At 38.0% G+C, this 20,179-nt stretch overlaps 1 protein-coding gene across 1 annotated transcript in view; it reads left to right on the top strand.

Annotated features, from left to right (window-relative positions):
• The window catches only part of ZPLD1 (zona pellucida like domain containing 1), a 105,288-nt gene that overhangs the window by 66,161 nt on the left and 18,948 nt on the right, over positions 1-20,179 (top strand). Inside the window, exons 2-3 of the mRNA XM_019283708.3 lie at positions 8,067-8,180; positions 17,286-17,399. Of these exons, the coding sequence (XP_019139253.1) occupies positions 17,294-17,399 (106 nt within the window). The 5' untranslated portion in view covers positions 8,067-8,180; positions 17,286-17,293. The remainder of the gene's footprint in view (positions 1-8,066; positions 8,181-17,285; positions 17,400-20,179) is intronic.

Below are 20,179 nucleotides of genomic sequence, written 5' to 3'. Positions count from 1 at the left end.
TGACAACTTAGGGAACGTCTAACTTGTTCAGAGATGTGACAGAATGGAAAAGAGAAAGGATATGTCAGAAGATTGGAGTGCTCCTCCCCCTTGTAGTTCTGTGCCTTTTGCTAGAGCAAAATGGATTTTGAAGTGCTAGTGAACTTTGGAGTGCAACACCAGATTTAAACAGAAAAAAACAACTCAGCAACCTATTCGCTTCCCCCAAACTATACCATTTTTTAATTACTCTACTCTCTAGCAGAAGATAAATAGCTCCTGAAGATAAACATTTTTTTATTGATCTTTCCCCTGACAAACAAATAGCTCCCTTGGAATCCAACCAAGGGATGAAGATAACTCTTTACAAGAGAAAATTTTGCCTGCTACACAGCAAAGAAGTGATGTAACAGACAGTTAATACCCAGTCAGTCTAAATCCCTGACAAGAGCAGGGTGCAACCAAATAAAATGGAAGCACTAGAGGGTGAAAAAAGTGAGGAGTTAACATTGAATTTTGTACAGATAAGTGTTAACTCTAAATACAAATTATAGAGGAATTAAAAGAACATAATGCATTGAGGAGTCAGATGACAAGACTTTTCCCTCAGATGCCAACCTTTCTCCTGAAAAAATCCAGTGAGCTCTTTTAGCATAGGATAATTGTGGATTGGTGGAGAGGATGTGGGTGGGTGGGAGAGGAAAACAAGCCTGACTCATGGTAGCAAGGATGTAGATATGTATATGGCTCTTGTGTGTTGCCTTAAAAGAAGAAATTAAATGTCAACTTGAATGAAAACACCATGTTATTACTCTTGTGATGTTATTTGTAAAAAATTTTGGTTGCCATGGTAGAAAGCTGCTTCTGCAGTAAGTTCTCTCAGTTAATCAAGTCTTCTGGCTGCTTGACTAAGATGTACAAGACCTAGGTTTAATGTCTCTCTAGTCTGAGTGCTTTATTTCAACTTTGTTTCTCAGGACAGTGCTTTAGGCACTGATCTAGAGCATATGCTAAAGTGGATTATTCTCTCATTTGCTGTAATTGACATTAGAGTCTTCATATAACCAGTTCAGTATGACTTAGTGGGGACAAAACCTGTTGCCACTAACCCAGGTGTAAATTTATCCTTTGACCTAATGGAGTGTTCCCCAAGGTGGAGCTGAGGAGGGACATTCAGTCTATTCTCCTGTGTACTGGGTAAATGCCCTAATAGTTCTGGGGATGGAGTGGGATGAGAACACAGATTGTGGGGTTGGTAAAGCCACAGTGATGACAGCACAACTGATTTTGTCATCAACTTGTTAGGATTAGCTCTTTGCTATATCTGTGAGGATGCCCAAGAGGGGAAGTAAATATGTATTCAACAGGGCACAGCAATGCTTTCATTCTCAGCTTTGATAATGACCGTGAAATATGCGTCTTGAGTCGATCCAAATTCCTGTCCTTTTTAGGACCACTAAACTGGTAACTCCTCCTTGCACTGGGATAGCTGTTCTTGCACATGCCTCTGCTTGGTGGGAGCCTGGGGCAGAAAGGTGTTCTTGTGCTGGGTGCTCGTAAATGATCTGAAGATGAGTGAAAATCGATGCACCCTTGGCAAATTTATGATTTGGGAGCTCATTATCTCTTTGTGAAACTAATTTTCCAGCCTACTGATTAAGCTTATAAAAGCACAGTTTTAATGTGCCTCCTGCCCTGTTTTTAATTCCCTGTCTGACAGTAAAGAAAATTCTGACCAGCTCTCAGGACAATTTATGCTCTTCTTTTATCTTGATGGCATATTGATCCTACTCAACATTCCTTCTGCAAAATAATGAACGTGCACCTTGAATGCAGTTCGTAGGGGCTGTGTAGTAAGCTTTTTTTCTTCCTAGGGGCAGTTTACTGCTTTTGTATTCTGAGAGCAGGTGCAGCCTAGGAGGAATGGGTCAAGACTCTTCTGTGGAAAAAGTCTTTCTGATCTCTGTCACTCTTTTCAGTTCTTTATTAGCGTTTCCTGACATTTAATGGTCTTATTGTTTTGAAGTTTTAATCTTGCATTAAATTATAGAAAATTGTCCTAACAACTGTGACAGTGATTGTATTTGACTGGGAAAAATCTCATGGAAAGTGGTCTTAGAAATCTGTCCATGAATTGACTAAACATGGGAAACTGCAATTATTCCACTAATGCTGCACTTGCTTTTTTTTTCTTGAAAAAAAAGTAGCCTAACCCCCCCTGCCCCCAAAAGTACGAGACTCCCCAAAGAAGCTTCTTGTGTAATGTAAACCAGGCTCTAAAGCTGAAAGCCCCACTTACACCAAAGGAGGTGGGGGAAACCATTTGGCTTGGGGAACTTCACTGGTGTAATAAAGTACATTAAACTCTCATCCTACCTTACTTGGTGATTGCTTTCCTGCTTGGAGAAGCCCCGGGCTGTGGGTGCACACATGGTTTGCAGCAGTGCTTAGTCAGGCAGCCCCTTTGCCCCAGCTCACTTTGGGCTCTCCCTGAGCAGGAGCAGCAGCTAGGACTATCCTCATGTAATTTTTCACCATTGTGAGCAGAGCCTGACTCTCTGAAAAGGAAATAAAGGTCTCAGGATTCGTCCCTGGAATAATGACAAATTCAGGCATATTTCTTTGCAATGCAAGCTCTAAACTACCTGTATTTTTCTGACAAATAATTATTGCCTCATTCACCCTACACTCTGGAGGCAAACAGGCTCCCAATCATATGAATGAGGCGATCTTTCAGCAACTTAACACTAAACTTGAGAACAGATGAAATAAGGAAACCACTTAGAGGAAAATGACCTCTCTGTGATAGCCCTTTCTCAGAAATAGAAGATTTGCTGTTCAGCACCAGCAAGTGTGTAGGGAACCAGCTGAATGGGAGAATCTGTCCACTCCTCTAAGTACTTAATGGGACACTTATTTCCCGTTGCTAAAGAAAGGCTGGTGACATCTGCATTTAGTTGAAGAAGCTAATGGCAGAGTGAGACAAGGAAAAAGGCTATGCTGTAAAGCAAGAGAACAAGGTGAATGTTCCTTTCAGGTCAAAAACACCCTCTCTTTTTCATCTGAGGGATGAGAGGGCCTCTGCAGAAGAGAAAAATGCTTTAACTACTGAGAAATTAAGTATAATCTAGGACAGGAATAGAGACTGTGGGTTTGGCTGGGAGGTGGAAATGTGTTCATAAAGGAGGGTGCAATTATTACATACAGTTGTGCAGTGTGTAGGATTCATCTAATGCTACCAAGGAGTGTGCATATTTGGAAATTGTAGCCTTAAAAACAAACTTGCATCTTGTGTGTGAAAGGTGTAACTCTCTATGACTGGAGATAAGAGAGCAAGTGGTAACATGGTGATTTTTTTGTTTGTTTTTTAGATTTGGGACAAAATAAACATTTTCTGTATAACCCAAGAGGAAGTTGAATTCCAGATTTATCTTCACACTGGGCTGTCAAGTCTGTAATTGTCAACATGAAAACTCATTTTCAAAAGACCCACAGGTGAACTGAGGTCATCTGTGGTGTTGATGTACATCAGATGTAGATTCTGCCAGTAGGGGCTTAAAAATCTAAAATTAAAAAGCAGAATTGTGAAATAAAGAGGAATTCTCAATAAAGAAATGAGCTGGTTTTAATGCTGTTCTAGAGCATAGGGAATATGTATTTGTTACCACCGAGCAGGCAGGTTTTCATAAATCCAGAGAAGAGTATATTTTTTTATTCCAATCCCCAATTTGTAACCACAGCCATTTCTAGTTCACATTTACCTCTGCTAATACTGAACCATGTTGGTCTTTTGATGTATGTTGTTGTGTGCTAGTAAAACTAACAGGGATTTGTCTATCCCAGTTCTGTAGTCTCTACCCAAATGAAACTGGTGCCAGGGTTATTTACAATCTGTTAAGGCCACGTTTTTGCCTTCGGTAAAACTTTGCCTAAACTGGATTTGGGTTCTGTGATGTTTCAGTGCAAGTATAATTTCATGATCATTTTTCTCACTTGTACTCCGTGTTCTGCTAATAGTTTGCATTAGAGAGATTTAAATTACAATTGCTTTGGCAAGATAGTGAACTAGATGATTTTGAGGTTGAATACTGTTCAGTTAAAACTGGTGTGCACTTTCTCTAGATGCCGATAATGTAAACAGCCATGACAATGTTTAAGCCATGTGTTTGTGTGAGTATATTTGATTACAGCAAGGGAGGAATCTCTCATGCAGTATTGATTTAAATTTTTTTTTTTCCTTGTGGCTACAGCACACATTGATCAGGTATGGTAAGAATTAAACAAGTTGTTAATCTAGTTTAGCTGGGTTCTGAATTAAAGCTGATCTTTTAGAAAAGAAACCTGGGTAGTAATGTGAATTGCTTATATCAAGGGGCTTAATGTGGACTTAATACTGAGATATGCCTAGAAAAGCAAGGGTCTGTGGGGTTTAAATGTACATGAATATAGCTATGAGAAACACAAAGCAACTGGAGAACGAGTGGGGGGCTGTTTGGAGGCTTCAAAAATTTAATTGTCAGAAGAACTGAAAGTACTAATGTAGGCCTGATTGCAAAAGAGGTATGTAACAGGGGACATAATAGCTGTACGTGGATGATGATGATGTCTAGGGAAGAAATCCATGAGAATACTCTCAAATATAAGCCTATATAGACTGATATATGTCCCAAAAATATGCCAAATTTTGACAGGTTTTTTTGTAAGAAAGATTTGCTTGTTTGTGTTTTGACAGCTGAGTTTGTTCTTTTAACTATCCTTTTTTTTTTTTTAATGACATGTTTTAAACATTTGATATTCTACAAAAAGCATATGACTTCAAAAATTACTTATCTAATTGTGTGAAAAACTTCCTCCATTGTTCCTAAACAATGGAGATGTGCTTTGGCTGAATTGTTCCATTAGAAGTCATTTAGGCTTCAGAACTCATTTCATGAACACTCTGGCAATCACTGTGTTCCTTCAGAGTTCATTTCTAAAAAACCCAAATCCTTCTTCATAGAGTAAAGCATTTCACTTTTAAAATGAGCATGAGAATTTCATATGACTTAAGAAATTGATGAATATTTTGTTTTGAAATAGCCTCTGTGCTTAAAGCTGGCAATCTAGCTGAGGTTTGTAGAATTTCACATTAACAGTGAAGTTCTGATGTGGTCTCTGGTAGAAATAAGTTTAAGATCATTCCAGAGCTCTCTGTAAGAAGATACTTGTGATAAAACCCAGGATTTTTTTTTTTCTGGTTAATAATAAAGGATTATATTATCTATCTTATTTTTATGAAGAGAAATGCAAATCTGGCAAAATACATAGTTATATTGTGGCCAATCGGCAGTAGAATTTGGCTTGCATGTGGACTGGTTAATAATCTTTGGACATGACCTTTTATTTGAAATTTGTTCTCTTCTATTGAGTTTTTCTATTCTCTTGCAGTTTCTCTGTTTCCTCACAGGTATTTAGATATGGGTAGCAAGGTGTGGGGGCTTTCTAAGTCCTGGAGAAGAGGGAAAAACCAAATGTTTTTGCTTATGTGTTATATCTTTTTATATGAAAAGAGAAATTTCCTTAGAAGTTAATTGATAAAATTAGTAATCAAACTGCATCCAATTCTCCTCTAAAATTATGGTTTAGAAGAATCAGCTTGTCTGATTTCAAATTATACATAAATTATGATTGAGATGGGCAGAGGGATTTGTGGGATGGAGACAGATTTTTAATTCAGAAATGTGCAAGATGTCTCTTACTCATAATGGGTACATTTAGAAAGCTTATTGTGATCTATTCACAGAACTGTGGTCTTACATTTGTTCTGGCCAGAATAGCTGTTTGAAATCATACCAAAAACTTACAAAACTATTGAATGTTATACAGGGTGAAAATAGTTTTCCTGATGAATATACTCTTAGATTAGAGAATCAAATATTTGGTGGCACATTCTCTCAAGGGTTAGTGGTGAAATAGTCAGGTTTGGTTTTTTTTTTTTTCCTGTCAAAGAATTCAGGAATTTCTTTTTATTTTAAATGCAAAGAATAGAGAGATAACTCATTATATAACAGTGGAATTACTGAATTCTCGACAAAGGACTTGAAAAAGAAACTTGGATTTTTGAGGGCCTGTGCTATATCCTTCAGGTCACTTATAGGTACGGTGTTATAGCAGTGAAGGGCCTGCTTTTACTAAGAACAGAGATATGTCGATTGATTGCTTCCTATAAATAAGAGCAGTTAATTACTGATGGAACATGTTGGATTGTTTTTCACCTTGTCTATGGGGTTTTAATAGATTGAGGGGAAAACTGCTGCCCTTCCAGATGGTGAAAGTTGCTTGGGGTTGGGAACATGTAGAGTAATCACTGTTTCCCTGAGAAGGATAAGGTGAGAGGTGCTTGTCCGCAATGATTTTCATGGGGGTGCGTGTTGTGACCTCCCGGGATGAAGATAATGCAGCTGCTGGGGGCTGTGCTGCCCAGCCAGCTTTTAACCCACTTCTGCTCACACTTGTAGGCAGGTAGAAGTGTGCTCTTCTCAGCCAAGCTGCTCCTGCAGCTTTTGGGGAGAGCTGTGTGTCCCAGAAGTGCACAGCCACCACTCCTTCATGCACAGCTGCTGGTGACCAGCTTCTTGAGTAAGTCTCACATTATAAGGACCTGTCCTACAGTATTGTGCTTTGTCTCCTTTATTTGTTGAAAAACAGTCTGCAGCAATGGAAAGGTGGGATGACAGCTGTCAGGATTTCATTGTGTACATACTCCTGCAGAGGGAGGAAACCCAGATGTTGCAGAAGCTGTGGTTGCTGTCAGTGGAAACAGAAATTGCACCGTGACTTATGATGATTTGATGTTTTCAGTAATCTCATCTGAAGACCAAACAGCAAGGGATGACTTTTGGTACTAGACATGTCTTAAATAATAAACCAACATAAACAGAGATTCTAATTTTGGAAACCTATTCAAGGTTAGACTGTTCTTTAAATGCACTTGTCTGTGAAACTGATATTACATTGAGAAATTTCAGTTTGGACTTGTGAGAGGCTTCAGCGTTAAAAGGAAAATCTGCTTTCCTCAGACATTGCCCTGACACAGGAGGATGAGGAGAGTCAGTGCATCATGTCAGTGCTGGTTCTGCCATGTCTGCTCTGTGGGGCCTGCCTGGGCTGCCATCAATGTACAATAGTGTGCTCTGCAGCAGTTTGATGTTTAAGAGGAGCTGCCCAAAGTGAAGGCACAGCAGAGGCAGGGCTCTTCTCTTCTAAAAACTGTCCTACATTCCAACAAATCCAGGCACCTCAAAGCTATCTCTATGATGCAAAAGCCTACAAACTACTCTTTTCCCTGCCAATGGTGTAACAAAAGCTTCCAGCCATAGATGGCTACAATATAAACTGAAGGGAGGGGGCAGAAGGCGGAAAAAAGTCTAATGCCAGAAACAGGAGTTAAACACCCCCTTCCAAATCCCAGAAATAGAGGAGTAGATATTATGAAGCAGGCTTAGTTTCTAGCAGTTTGATCTTTGCTTTTGTGTGCACTTGGCTTTGTGTGCATTCATGTCCTCTTGGTAATTATCATTCTGTTGACACCTGTATTCATGATGACACCCCTATATCACATTTTCATCACAGTGTGAAATGTCACTCTTTTTGCTTTTGTTTTGTTTAGTACTATGAGTTTAGCCCAGAGTTGAAAAAAAAAAAAAAATAGACACTTCTTACAACACACAACGGTACATTGATAACCTTGCAGTTTAGTTACTGATCCTATCTCAATGCTTCCATCTCTCTCCTTCCTCCCACCCCTCTTTTTAAGCAGACAAGGTTTTCCCTCAACAAGCTGATGACAGAATAATTTCTCCAGGTTGATTGTTTGCCCCACATGGTCCTCTGGAGATCTTCATACAAGTGAAGAGAAGCAGATCAAAAGCCTGCAAGAAAAAACCAGGCAGAGGATTGAAAGAACCATAAAGAACCTACTCAGGTTTCATTCTGATGATGAACAGGCTTGTAAAGTATTCTGAGACCTGTCAAATTTTCCCATCTGAAATCCAGGCCTATTTTAAAAAGAATTTTCGTAATGAGTATCTCTTTTCCTCCATCCACAGGCTCAGAGTATTTTGTGAAAAAGTTCTGCAGGGCAGAGGAGTTGAACAGTTGATCACATGCAGGAGCACGGGATAGATGGAGTACAGCTGACTCAACAGCTACAGGGGATTTGGGTAAGTGCCCACCATGTCAGCCAACTAGAACTTACTAAAATATTGGTTAATATCACAGTATTCATTACTTTTAAAAGAAAATTCTTACTTTATCACCTGTCAGACAAATGTAACCTCACGAGGAAATCTCAATGGTAGTTTGTTGGGGAAGGAGTATGCAGGGAATGGCTGATGAAAACATGAAGGTGTTAGCATCCAGCTGTGATTGACTTTTGCAACTTAGCCTTTACCTAAAGGCCAGACTTGCACTATTAATGCTAGGGGAGGAAGGTTATAAACCCTGTGCAATGTGGAGGCTATCAATGCATGTCAAACCCACTCATGTTGCTTTAAGGAGGGAAAAAATCAATTGCTTGAAGGAGACAATGTTATCCAACTTGTGGTGTCAGTCAGCCTGTTCCCACAATCGTTGCATTGATGGAGGAAAATTTTGATAAGCAGGACTTCTTATCTGGCTCCACTGCCACTGAATGACAGGAGTTTGTTGATTGGAAATTACATTGTTTCCAGTCACAAAGCTGACTGGACATGGAAATTGCACCACCTTTGTTGATTTTTAAAGTAGTAATAACGGCAATATATTCTTCAATGAAGATCGTGGGGATTTGAAATCGAGTTTCTGGTTAAGCCGATGAACTGATACTGTCCAAATTGACATAGTTACTGTAATTGCCTTGTGGACTGTGGGGGAAAACCTTAAGAGATGCAGAAGATAGGAATGCTGGCCCTGCTTGCATATTCTCGATCAAAGAATGGTTTTACCAGTGCACGATGCTTTGTTTTCTTTCACCTAGATCTTAAGCAGTACCCCTCAGGCTTGTTTTACAGGTTGGCTCAAATATTACTTCAAACCTTTTTTCAACTCCCAAATAGCTACAACACAGACTTGAAATATGATGAAAGAAATAGCCATAAGTGAGTCTCTTCTATTTCACAATAGAATTAGTTTTTCTTTTTAAATATAGGTCTGAGAACAGAATCTCTTTGATTTCACAGTTTATGAAATCTCTAGTATTGCACACTTTATTTGACCAAGATATTAGCAGCATTATTTACTGCAAATTTGTTTAACTTTCAAGGGTTGGATAAGGTTGTACTCCACTGCAGCATTATTCTACAACCTTACTGCTTAATTGTTGTTTCTGAAAGTGAGGAAATTGAAACAATCACGATGGCATAAACTCTTGCTGCTTTTTGTCAGGGAAGTCGTATTTTACTGGTACCTTTTCAAGCTGCAAACAGATGGCTGCTGTATAATCTACTTGTTAGTGACATCAAGCTTTATTTTACTGAAGATTTATATTTATATTGCTCTCTTCAAAAGCATAAAAAGAGTAATTAAGTAGAATGATACTCATTTAGATCCTTATCTGCCCATGTGATTGCAGGACTCTGGGGTCAGGCAATAGGATTAAGAGCACCTCATCACTAGATCAGCGTGTTTGAATCCAGACCATGGTTAGAGGCGACTGAAGGCCAGTAGAATATGATAACACTTCAGGGGCCTATAGCAGATGATTTGATAGTTTTTGTAAATTTGCAAGCTGATGGAACCCCCATAATGATCAGTGGTCTGAGAAGGAAATCTGTAGACTGAATGTGCATGTGTGGAGCATGTATTTAAGCTTGGGAACGGTCCCTTAGTTCCAGGTTTTAGGGACAGTCTTTGTACACTCCCTGTGCAGGGGACATGGCACAGCTGTTACTTTTGTGTTTCAGCCCAAGATGATCCTGGACTTGCTTTACTCTCAGTGGTTGTCAAATTGCAATGTCTCCACTAAAAGCGAAAGAGAAACATGATGCAAACCAGCTGCAATAGAGCTAAATCGTGCCATTTTTTCCTCACTGTTGGATTAATTAGACAGTATCTTAAACACTGTAGTTGTGTTCATTATAGATACTTCTAGATGTACTTGCCAGTCTGTAAGTGAATGTAGCACAGCTGGTGGTTATCTGACGGCTCTTGCTTTCTAATCAGTTTGTTTATAACATTTTGTAGCTGAAGTAAGAAGTAGAAAAGCCAACGTGACTTTTTTTTTAGTTTTATGATGTGAGTCAGAAATGCAGGAACCTCAATAGAGAATTTATCAATGTTTTCAGCTAGTTTATATTCTTGGCATTTCAGTTGAATCCACTGAAATTGCACTAAAGAATTTAACTCTAAACCACAAGATTAAAGAAAAGCAGAGTGCAACAAGTCAAATGATGTGAATTTTAGTGATTAAAAGGAGATCTTGATTTGTCAAGAGCATCCACATTTGAGCTAAAAGGATCTTTTCAGGCCACTCACTGCAATAGTCTCCAAATTTTATACTGAATTTCTTTTCTTTTTTCCTCAGGTATCTTGCTGATGTCAAAGTTTTTCTGATGCAGTAGACAATATGAAGAGTGTGAAAGTGAGAGGATAATGTGTTCAAAATTGTTTAATTCAGGTCCAAGGCCTTGACCATAAATCACTTCCTTAAGACCCGTTTTTCTGGCAAATCTGCTTTCACTGGCAGAACTCTGTGCTTTGTATCTGCACGACTGTCCTGTGGGAAACACTGGTTAGTTCATGCAGGTTGGAAGAATAGAATAGAAATGAGTCTTTTCTGTGAGGCTCAGGAGATGTCATTTTGTGCATTTCTATATGTGGAACTTAAAGCTGATTTGTGGTTTCACACTTTATTGAGGTATCTGTGAACCATGCATTTGGAAACACAATTTCAAACAGAGACTTAAATTTTTTAGCTTATCTCTCAGATACATAGTTATGTAGTTTTATTGTATGATATGATTAGCATGATTTGAAAAATGCTAGCATTTTCTTAGGTTGTTAAAATAAATGTCTGGAAGAGAGATATAAATATAGTGTTGAAGCTGCTTTTGTGGGACTGCAAAGCAAGTGTTCTGGCAATACTTAGACTAAAATTCAACTTTTCCATCACTAAGCAGAGCTATAATGAAAATAATATGGAACAGTGTAGGGGGAAGATACCACGTTTGAAGAATATTATTTCCCTAGAGGAGCTAGGAAACACTAGAATAAATCTGTTATTTAGCACAGAATAGCAGCTAAACAATCCACTCCATGACCTCAACACTCGCAAGTGAATAAATTTAAATAGACCTAGTAAGTCAAGATCTCTGGCTTGTTCAACAGATAGTTGTTTAGATTTATTTATACTTTAATAATTGTATTTTTCCAGTAGTCTGTCTCCTTGGAAGAAGATATTGTGCATCCTTGTATAAATCTCTTGGAAATATATCAAAAAGGTGTAGTCTTCACTTGATCACTCGTTCTCTTCTTACACTGAAAATATGCAGTTAACTTAGTTTCATTTCAGACTAGATTAAAAAATACCTCAGTGCATCCAAGGATTGGTTGTAAAAATGAAGGCATATATGTATACTAAGGTACAAAGTTTAAAAGTTTATTAGGAATGTTTTGAAGTGTTAAAATGTAGGTTTTTTTTTTTTTTTTAACAGCTTACTGGCAGTATGGTACACCAATTAAATTTCCCTAGTCATTAGGCAGGGGGAAAAACCATCTCAGCTGGAGTTTTGCTTATCTGAGGCTCTGAGATGAAGCTCCAGATGGACCTGTGCTAGTGCTTCTCTCTCTAAACACACCTGGTTTTATTGATTCAAGAGCTCTGCATGGCTATAAGGCTTCTATTATTTACCCAACATATACATTTATTTCTCACTACAGTAATAAGGTTTGCAAAAAATACTGAGCTGTGAATTTTGGAAGCAGATGTAGGTTTTCAGCCTTTTGGAGTTCAGCAGGGTTTAGAACTATTATTTAATTTCAATTCATAAGCACATTATAGATTGCTTCCATATAGATATTTTGTGATCTTGAACATCAGCTGCCCATTTTAGTGTGCTGGTCAAAATTTGAAGTCTTTCAGATTAAAGTCTAATGATTTTGATGTGGCTTCCTTTTGTGGAAACTTAACTTGTCTTTCTCAGACTGTTTTGCTTTTATATTCTGTGAAAGAGATTATTGTAAAAAGACTTGAAAATAATGCAAAATTCTTTTAACTTACTCTAGAATTTTTTAAAATTTGAACCAAAGCAAAAGCTTTGTTTTGCAAAAACTGCAAAAATTTCTTCCTCAGTCTCATTTTCCTTGGACAGTATGGGCATTTGCTTGATTCACAAAGCAACTTGGCATTTGAGCCTTTAGCTATGATTTAGACTTGGTATGAGAAAGCTCCTGTTTGGTTCTGGCAGGATTTTGATTAAGGAGGTGCTCCAACCTTAGACCCATTATTTAATTACAAATCTGATATGTTATGGAGCTAATCCAGGATTCTGGTTTATAAATCTCAAGAATTGAGGGAAAAAATAGGACTAGAAAATAAGTACAGGTGATTCTGGGGCCAAATAATTGATGCTGAAGGCAAGTTGCTGCCTGACTAATGTGTGTTTTTAAAGCATGGTCTTTCTCATTCAGTCCACAACTGCTGTGTTCTGAATAGCTCCAAGAGAGATTAGTTTACTTATTTAAAACAAAAATATTTTCACATTTTGTCTGTGTGGGAAAAACCATCTGGTTTTGTACATTCCAAGGTGCACTGATTTCTGATCTTGGTTTTGTTATTTCCTCATATACGACAAATTATTGCATTTGCTGTGAGCCCTCAAATACTGTGATTTTGGGAACATGCAGGCTGTTCACAGATTTAGCTCCATCATCAGCTTTAGTCCTCTGTCTAGAAAACTGTTGAAATTCAAGGTCCATGTGTGTGCCTCTGTGTGTATGCATTTATCATATAGGTGCGTGCCTGCATATATTTATTTTTTCTGCTTTGCAGGTTTTGCTAGATGTCAGAAATGTGATGCTACTATGGAATATAAAATCACAGAATGCTCTAAAAAAAGATATGCCTGTTTCAAAGTCTCAGAACCAAAGTTTATCCCTAAATATGGAGAAATTTTATAGCAGAAATGTGTCTTAAAGTTCTTTGCATTTCAGGTGCCCTGTTTCTGTAACAAACCATTTGAAAAAAGGCAATTATCACCTTTTGATAGGCTTATCTTTAAAACAGTTGTTGTAGAGATCCAAGTCCTGTTTTATCTTCATCATAAGACCCAAGCATATAAGGTGGAAGGTGACAGTGAAAACGATCAGGATAATTAATTTCAATAGGATGTACAAGTTAAAAGAGAAAGTTCCACTGAAGAGAGACATTGACGTCGAGAGGCATTCTTCTGTTTTTGTTCACCGGGTTGCTTTTAAGTGACTGCAAATGATCCCGTGTGTGTTTAGAAGCAAAGTGGTTCTGGAGGACCTGACAGTGGCACAGTTAATGCACTTCACAACTATTCACAGCTTGGGTGCACATGCAGAAGAAAGTGTGGCAGCAAGATGAATGCAAGCCAGAAGGACGAGGAACTATTTTGTCATGAGATGACTGAGATGGACTTGTTGAACTATGTAATGATAATTTGAAAGTATTTTAATGAGCAGAAGTAGTGTTCCTATTCCATTACTTGTAGACACCTGATGTACACTGCTAGACAACCTTTAGGCAGTTACTAGATACATGTGAAAACACTTATAAATGTGCCACCAGCTTATTATGTGCTCATCACATCTATAATTTTGTTTCAGAAGGTTTCATTATTGCTATTAACTGTTCTTTTTGAAAGACTTATCCAGTCAGAAGGCATAAAGATCACCATATTATTCTGCTGAACTGCCACACCCTATGAATTAAAAGTAGAGAATAAGGAGTGGATTATAGGAAGTTCTTGTAAAATACAGGAAGAATATTTGAAATAATAATGTGCTCAGAAGTCACAACTGGCTCTCAAATGCATTTCAATAAAAATGTAGGGCTGAATCAGTGAATGCTGTTGACAATGGAAAATTTTTGAAGATCTTTTTAGAGAGGATGAGAAAGAAGAGAAATGGATACCAGGTATGACAGAGGAAAGAAGAGGGAATTTAAATCAAACTACAGCTTCTCAGTGGAATTAAATTCCTAAATTGACTGCAAAAGCTTGTCGTGTTTAAATCACAAACATCTTTACTTGGGAATTCTCTGCAGGTTTTCTGACGTGGTGAAGTTTATCAAAGTAGGGATGAGGGCTTTGTAAAGTGATAACAATTCAAGTGAGGACTGCATGTTGCAGTTCTGACCTCTCTGCTCTTCAGTGATATGCAGCACAGAACAGAAGGACCTGAGTCTCGGTTCATCAGTGAAACATGATATGGGTTTGTCGTTTAAGAGTTTAATGAATAGAAAGGGTCAGATTTCCCTTGCAGTATGTGTTGGCATATTTTTAATCCTGGAAGTCTTCCTAACAACCAAATATATTTGCTGCTAGATCAAAGAATCACTTTTTTTTTTGAAACCAGCAAGGGTTACATTCCTCAAAAAAGGCATACTGGAATTGCTTACTAAATAAAGAAAAAAAGGCAAATATCTTCCTCATGATTTTCATGCCTGGATTATAAATCATCCCATTCCTGACACTTGCATTCTATTTTACATTTTTGTACATGGATTTTTAATTTCATATTCATATGCCAGCAATAATATTATATTCCTGTTACTATTTTGGGAAGAATTTTATGCTTCTATAATTGCATTAAATGATCAGCCATATCAGTATGGTACAAACCTTTTAGTTAGGATGCCTTATGCACTTGGGGGACTGATGTTTAGAAATTTCTGTTGAGAAATAACTTGCCAGGGGCCTTTTAGGCCAGGCTGGAAAAGTAGGAATGGCTGCCTTAATTGTGTCTGGGGTGGGCAGATCAGCGATGCTGGCCTTTCAGGGTGCTTTCTAGCCCTGCAGTTCTCTTGAGAAATGAAAAATAATGCATGTTCCTAACTTATTTAACCAAAAGCAGCAGGAGTCAGCTCAACTGGTGATGTGGATCTGCATGTTGATCCATATGCAGATAATTTAATAGCCAAAAACCAAGTAGGATGTTATTGGTAATGTTAAAATCTGAATTGTTCTGAATACAGCTAGAGAAATAAAGCTATAAATACTTAATGTCTTAATTCACCTTTGTTCCTTAGCAATCATCTATCCTTCCTCCAAAATGCAGCAGCATAAATTATGTTTAATAATTAAAATTTTAGAATTTGTGAAGTTCTGCTTTTCATCTAAAATAATAGTTACAGCTTTGTCAGTGGCATCTTTCATTAAATTCTTTTCAAACAGTTTTTTTTTTGGTAGCAAAAAACCACTGCAGATGTTAGAAAATTAAACTTGGGTTTAGATCTTGGTAAATTGCCCTTGATATATCCCATTGTAATGGACATCAGAAACTTGCCCATATACAAGAGAACAGTAGGAGCCACTTTATTGATGTAACTGCTGCACAAGCAGAGTTAAGGCTCCAGGACACTGGCGAAATGTCAATTTTCTGAAGGTAAAAGTGTTTATTTCAAAATAAAGTGTGAATTTTCGTAGTAAACAAACAAACAAAACACTGCCTTACTTCTCCATCTGAGAGTAATGGACAGGGTGAAGAGATCATGAGAATACAGAGGTTTCATAGCAACCCAGTTGGAAATTTTATTTTCTTTCTTTTGTTTTCACAATTCTTCATCAACATTAGCTGCAAGTGCTGTCAACCTCCCAAGGAACCTAATGGAAAAAGAGTAAAGGGACAAAGAGTGCTTTTTTTTAGAATTTAGTATCCACCTGAAACAAAAAGAAGGTTGCATTTTTGCTGTAACTCACATGTTCAGGAAGTTGTGAACTAGGTGGCAGAGCTGCTTTTGGATGTGATAACAGCAAAAGTGATATCTGACTTCCCAAACATTCATGCTTAGCTGGAAGCTGGTGTTTCCAATTCTGCATTTTATTCCATGTACACTTGGACATGCATTTGACTTTTTAGAAGAATTTGGGTCCGTGTTGTGTTGGAGTTGATCTGTTTATTGACAAAGCACTTGGGAGTGTCGTCTAAGGGTCTTTCTTTCAGTGCAGAGCATTAGATGAGCATGGTTTGAAAATTAGTGGAAGTCTTTGCATTATTGAGGAGAAGTAGCTCAGACTGCTGGGTAGCCATGAAAGATACAGTTAAGAGTGAGGATTTGTCTCAAATGTTCTCTCCATGTGCTGTGGCCATCTCTTCTCACCAATGCATGACAGCCCCTTGCCATGCCAGGTATGGCTGCTTTTAGGTGTGCTACATCACTGAAGTTTGCACTGAAGTTTCCTTATCCACTTGGAGAAAGGTGATCTGTAGTCTTAGAGAAAGCACTTTCCTAAATCTTAGAATTGCTGAGTTCCTGTCTAGGTAAATGGAGAGCATTGCCACATTTGGGTCTACATCAGCAGCTATATTCTCTAGAATGACAAAATCTTATTTATATATATATATTAAACAAATCAGTGCACTTGGATTCACGGACAAAAATCTCAATTTTTTGGGATGCTTTTGACAGACATGTATAAGAAGTTTTTTTTTTTTTGGTTGTAATAAATACCACAAGTATTACACCTTGCAGCTTTCCTAGCAAAAGGAATAATTACTGGGAACACTAGAAATTCGCGTGTTCTAGTTGTCAGATACAATTCAAACACATGCAAGTGTCTGTACCAGCTCTTTGTGTAAGCACAATTTAATTGCATGTGTGCTGCAAAGAACAAATGTTTGGCAAATAGATATGAACTGACTTTTATTCTGGGATCTTGACCCTGAGAATTGCTGAGCTAGCCATTTATCTCTGTGGTTTTCCACAACTTGGAACAATAGTTTTATTTTAGTCAAGATGTCTTTCTCAAGGAATTTTTACACTGGAATGTCAAAAAACTGTTGGAATTTAAATATTCAAGCAATTCTAATCTATTAATATATTTTAGTTTTGATTTTTTTTTTTTTTACATTTTCTATTTCCTTGAGTAACTTTTATTTTGAAATGAAATTTATGATTAAAAGTTGTAGAAGTTAAGAGAAAATACACATTATTCAGGAACAGAGAAATGGGCCCTGCTGTCTGTGACCTGTTTCCCACAAGCTTGTGAGCTTTATCCCCAGTTCCTTTGCTGGAGACCATCTCCTCCCGAGTGATAGAATGTTTGCAGTAAGCATCTTTAGTGCACTGAACAGATGTGTGTAATAACCACTTAATGTTTTTCTAGGCTTTGCAATGGAACAGGTATGGTTGCTGCTCCTGCTGACGATTAAAGTGCTTCCAGTGACTGCTCAGTTCAATGGATACAACTGTGATGCTAACCTCCATAGCAGGTTTCCTGGTAAGTATTTAATAGACTTTTTTTTCTAATGGCTTCTTTATTGTCTTGGTGCAAGGCCGTGCTTATTTTTAAATACAGAGCTTTAAATCTGTCTAAAGCCTGGGGGTAGGAGTCCACATTAAGTGAGTGTTAACTATCTTTGTGACAATGAACTTGTCTAATGTTGCACTTTACTTTCTTCTTAATTGCACAATGAGTCAAATTCAGCCTGGTAGCAATGCACACAATCCCCCTCACATCAGTGGGGCTTGACCTGCTTTTGCCAGAGCTCTAAACTGTCCAAGACATTCACCAGAGCTCATATTGTGGTAAATGTTCCCTCTGGATTTAACACCCTCACACTTCTAACTGGGTTTTCTTTCATGTTTGGGTTTTATAATTTTCTTTCTCTGGGTAAGAGAATATAATTATATCCTTTTACTAAAATAAAGAAATGTGTGTCTATTGTAAGCAAAATTGACTTGATGGAAAAATTTAGTGCCTCACTTCACATTAAGTCCTTGGTTAGGGACAGGTGAAGCAATAGGATGTGTCTATTTATGATGTATTATCCCTCCTATAAGAAAATGGGAATGAAATAATTTTGGGGACATTGGATGTTCAGAACTGTTAATGCAATGACAAATAGAAATGAAATGTCAGTCTTAGTGGCAGGTATCAGGGTTTACTCAGGCAAAGGATCCTTTTAGTTTCTATTACATTGCTTATCCTTCCTGCTTCAGCTGTATCTTGGGCAGAATAATAATAATAAAAAGAAGGCTGTGAATACTGTCTCTCTCATATCTTGTTTTTCTGAGACAGCAATTGAATTGAATAGTTTAGTGGTGAACACTCAGTGTAGAATTACACTGTAATACCTTTCCTGTTGTTGCTTTCTGAATGATAAAAGTTTTGATTTTTTTTTTTTCCAGGAAGGATCAGTTCTTTTATTAAATTTAAGTCGTCAGAAAGTCTGTTTATTGATTCTTGTGTTACTGTCACACTGCTAGGTGCTTTGTTGACATAAAGACCAACAGTGGGTTTGACTCTTTTTTACTTAATCAATATGAACGTGAAGAACAGAGAAATAAGACAAGCAAAGATGATCAAATATTTTGTCTCCATTCCTGAGAAAAATCACAGTTTAGCTGAGTATTTCACAAACTACTTATATATTCCTCTTAGCACCAAATTTTACAGGCTTGCCTCCGAAGTGTGAGTGAATTTTGCTCACCTGCTTCAGATCTACCTTTCGAGTTTTTATGTAATTGTGGCTTTTTTGGCCCCTGTCAGCCCTCTTGAGAGATTTGCAATAGATAGAGGGAAGTTTATATTCCTCTTTCTGTGTTTTAAAATTATTCTGCGGTCATTTTTTGCACCTGCTCTGTGCCAATGTTTATTTGCAATGTGATACCTGTGAATTCAATTCATCTCTTTTTGCGGGTATTTAGGGGCCTCTTGCAGTTCTGCCTCATAAAAATGAGTCATATCAGATTCCATGTCTGCCAAATCTCATTACTTGGGAGAAAATCTGTTTAGGTTACAAGTAAACAGACTTTTTTGAAGTAAATTCTAATCACCCCTCACTGGCCATAGGAGCTGAGAGCAGAGTCCTGCTTTTTCTTGTTTTACGTCTAAGACAGCAAAAATTCAAAGGCTGGAATTTAATCAACAGTCTTACTGTTGGTTTTGAGACCTAGGAAAGAAAAACAATTGTTTGTTAGTTGTGCATCTGAAATGGAGGTAAAATCCAGAAACCCCTTTTGTCCCCAAATTTGACAGGTGCTATTTTCAGTATGCAGAAGGGTCTGCTAAGGGTTTGGGGCTCGTGCAGCTGAGAGGCTGTTGAGGATGGGTGAGAGAGCCTCTGCAGGGAGAAGGGGCTCACTCTTCATGTGCTGGCTTCCCCAGCACTTGGCTGAGGCTGTGGTTTTGGGGGTGCTGCATCAGGGCCCTTGGGGTTCAACTGTGAGGGGAGAGGTGAGAGAGACGTCAAAAAGGAGAACATTTTAAAACCTGTATCTCCCAGACTGAGATACTACTCGCAGTCTTGGTTATGGATTTCTTCCTGTTCCTCATTTGTTCCACACAAGGAGTCTTTCTTGCTGTTAGCTGGAGTTCCAGGCAGGGTGTGCAGATACTGAAGAAGCCATTGGGTCTTGAAGTTGTCTCCTCTTTTTCTTTAAATGTTGTTAAGAAACAGAAGTTGTCTTCAACAAAGAGGAGAAATGAAGCCTTCCTAGAGGAACCATGGAGCTCATCCATTTTTCATTTGTTTGTGCTTTTATCATTCATTGCTTAGGTGACTTCTTGAATAGGAATGGTTCTGCATAAATAGGATGACAATCAGACAGAACTTTTGTTTCTGCAGTTTGCAGGTTTATTTTAGAGTGCAGATATGCAGCAGTCATCAGGAAGGAAGGAAAAATAGCCCAGTTTTTGGTAGACTGAAAATGCAGTGATTTTTTTATACTAAAAGCTAGATGTGTTCTAGAGAATATATAATTAAGTTAGATCTTGCTGTCCTTCAGAGAGCTTACCTAGGGAAAGAACTTTAGTTCTGCATTGCAGTAAAGCATAGCTTTTAGAAGGCTTTTGGGGCATAGAGCCATAGCAGTCTGTCTCCGGTTGGGAAGTGCAGTTCTGATTCAGGGGGTTCTTGTTTTAAGTACGTGTTGAGAACTTAGTAGGGACTGAGGAAATGTGGCATCTTTTTCACTTACACTATGCATTTTAATTCAATATCAAGGGAGTGATTTGATCAAAGAGGAGGTTCATGCAGAGAAAATGGTTTTGATCGA

The sequence above is a fragment of the Corvus cornix genome, chromosome 1, assembly GCF_000738735.6.
Source record: "Corvus cornix cornix isolate S_Up_H32 chromosome 1, ASM73873v5, whole genome shotgun sequence".
Lineage (NCBI taxonomy): Eukaryota > Metazoa > Chordata > Aves > Passeriformes > Corvidae > Corvus > Corvus cornix.
This window is presented reverse-complemented; position numbering and strand designations above follow the sequence as displayed.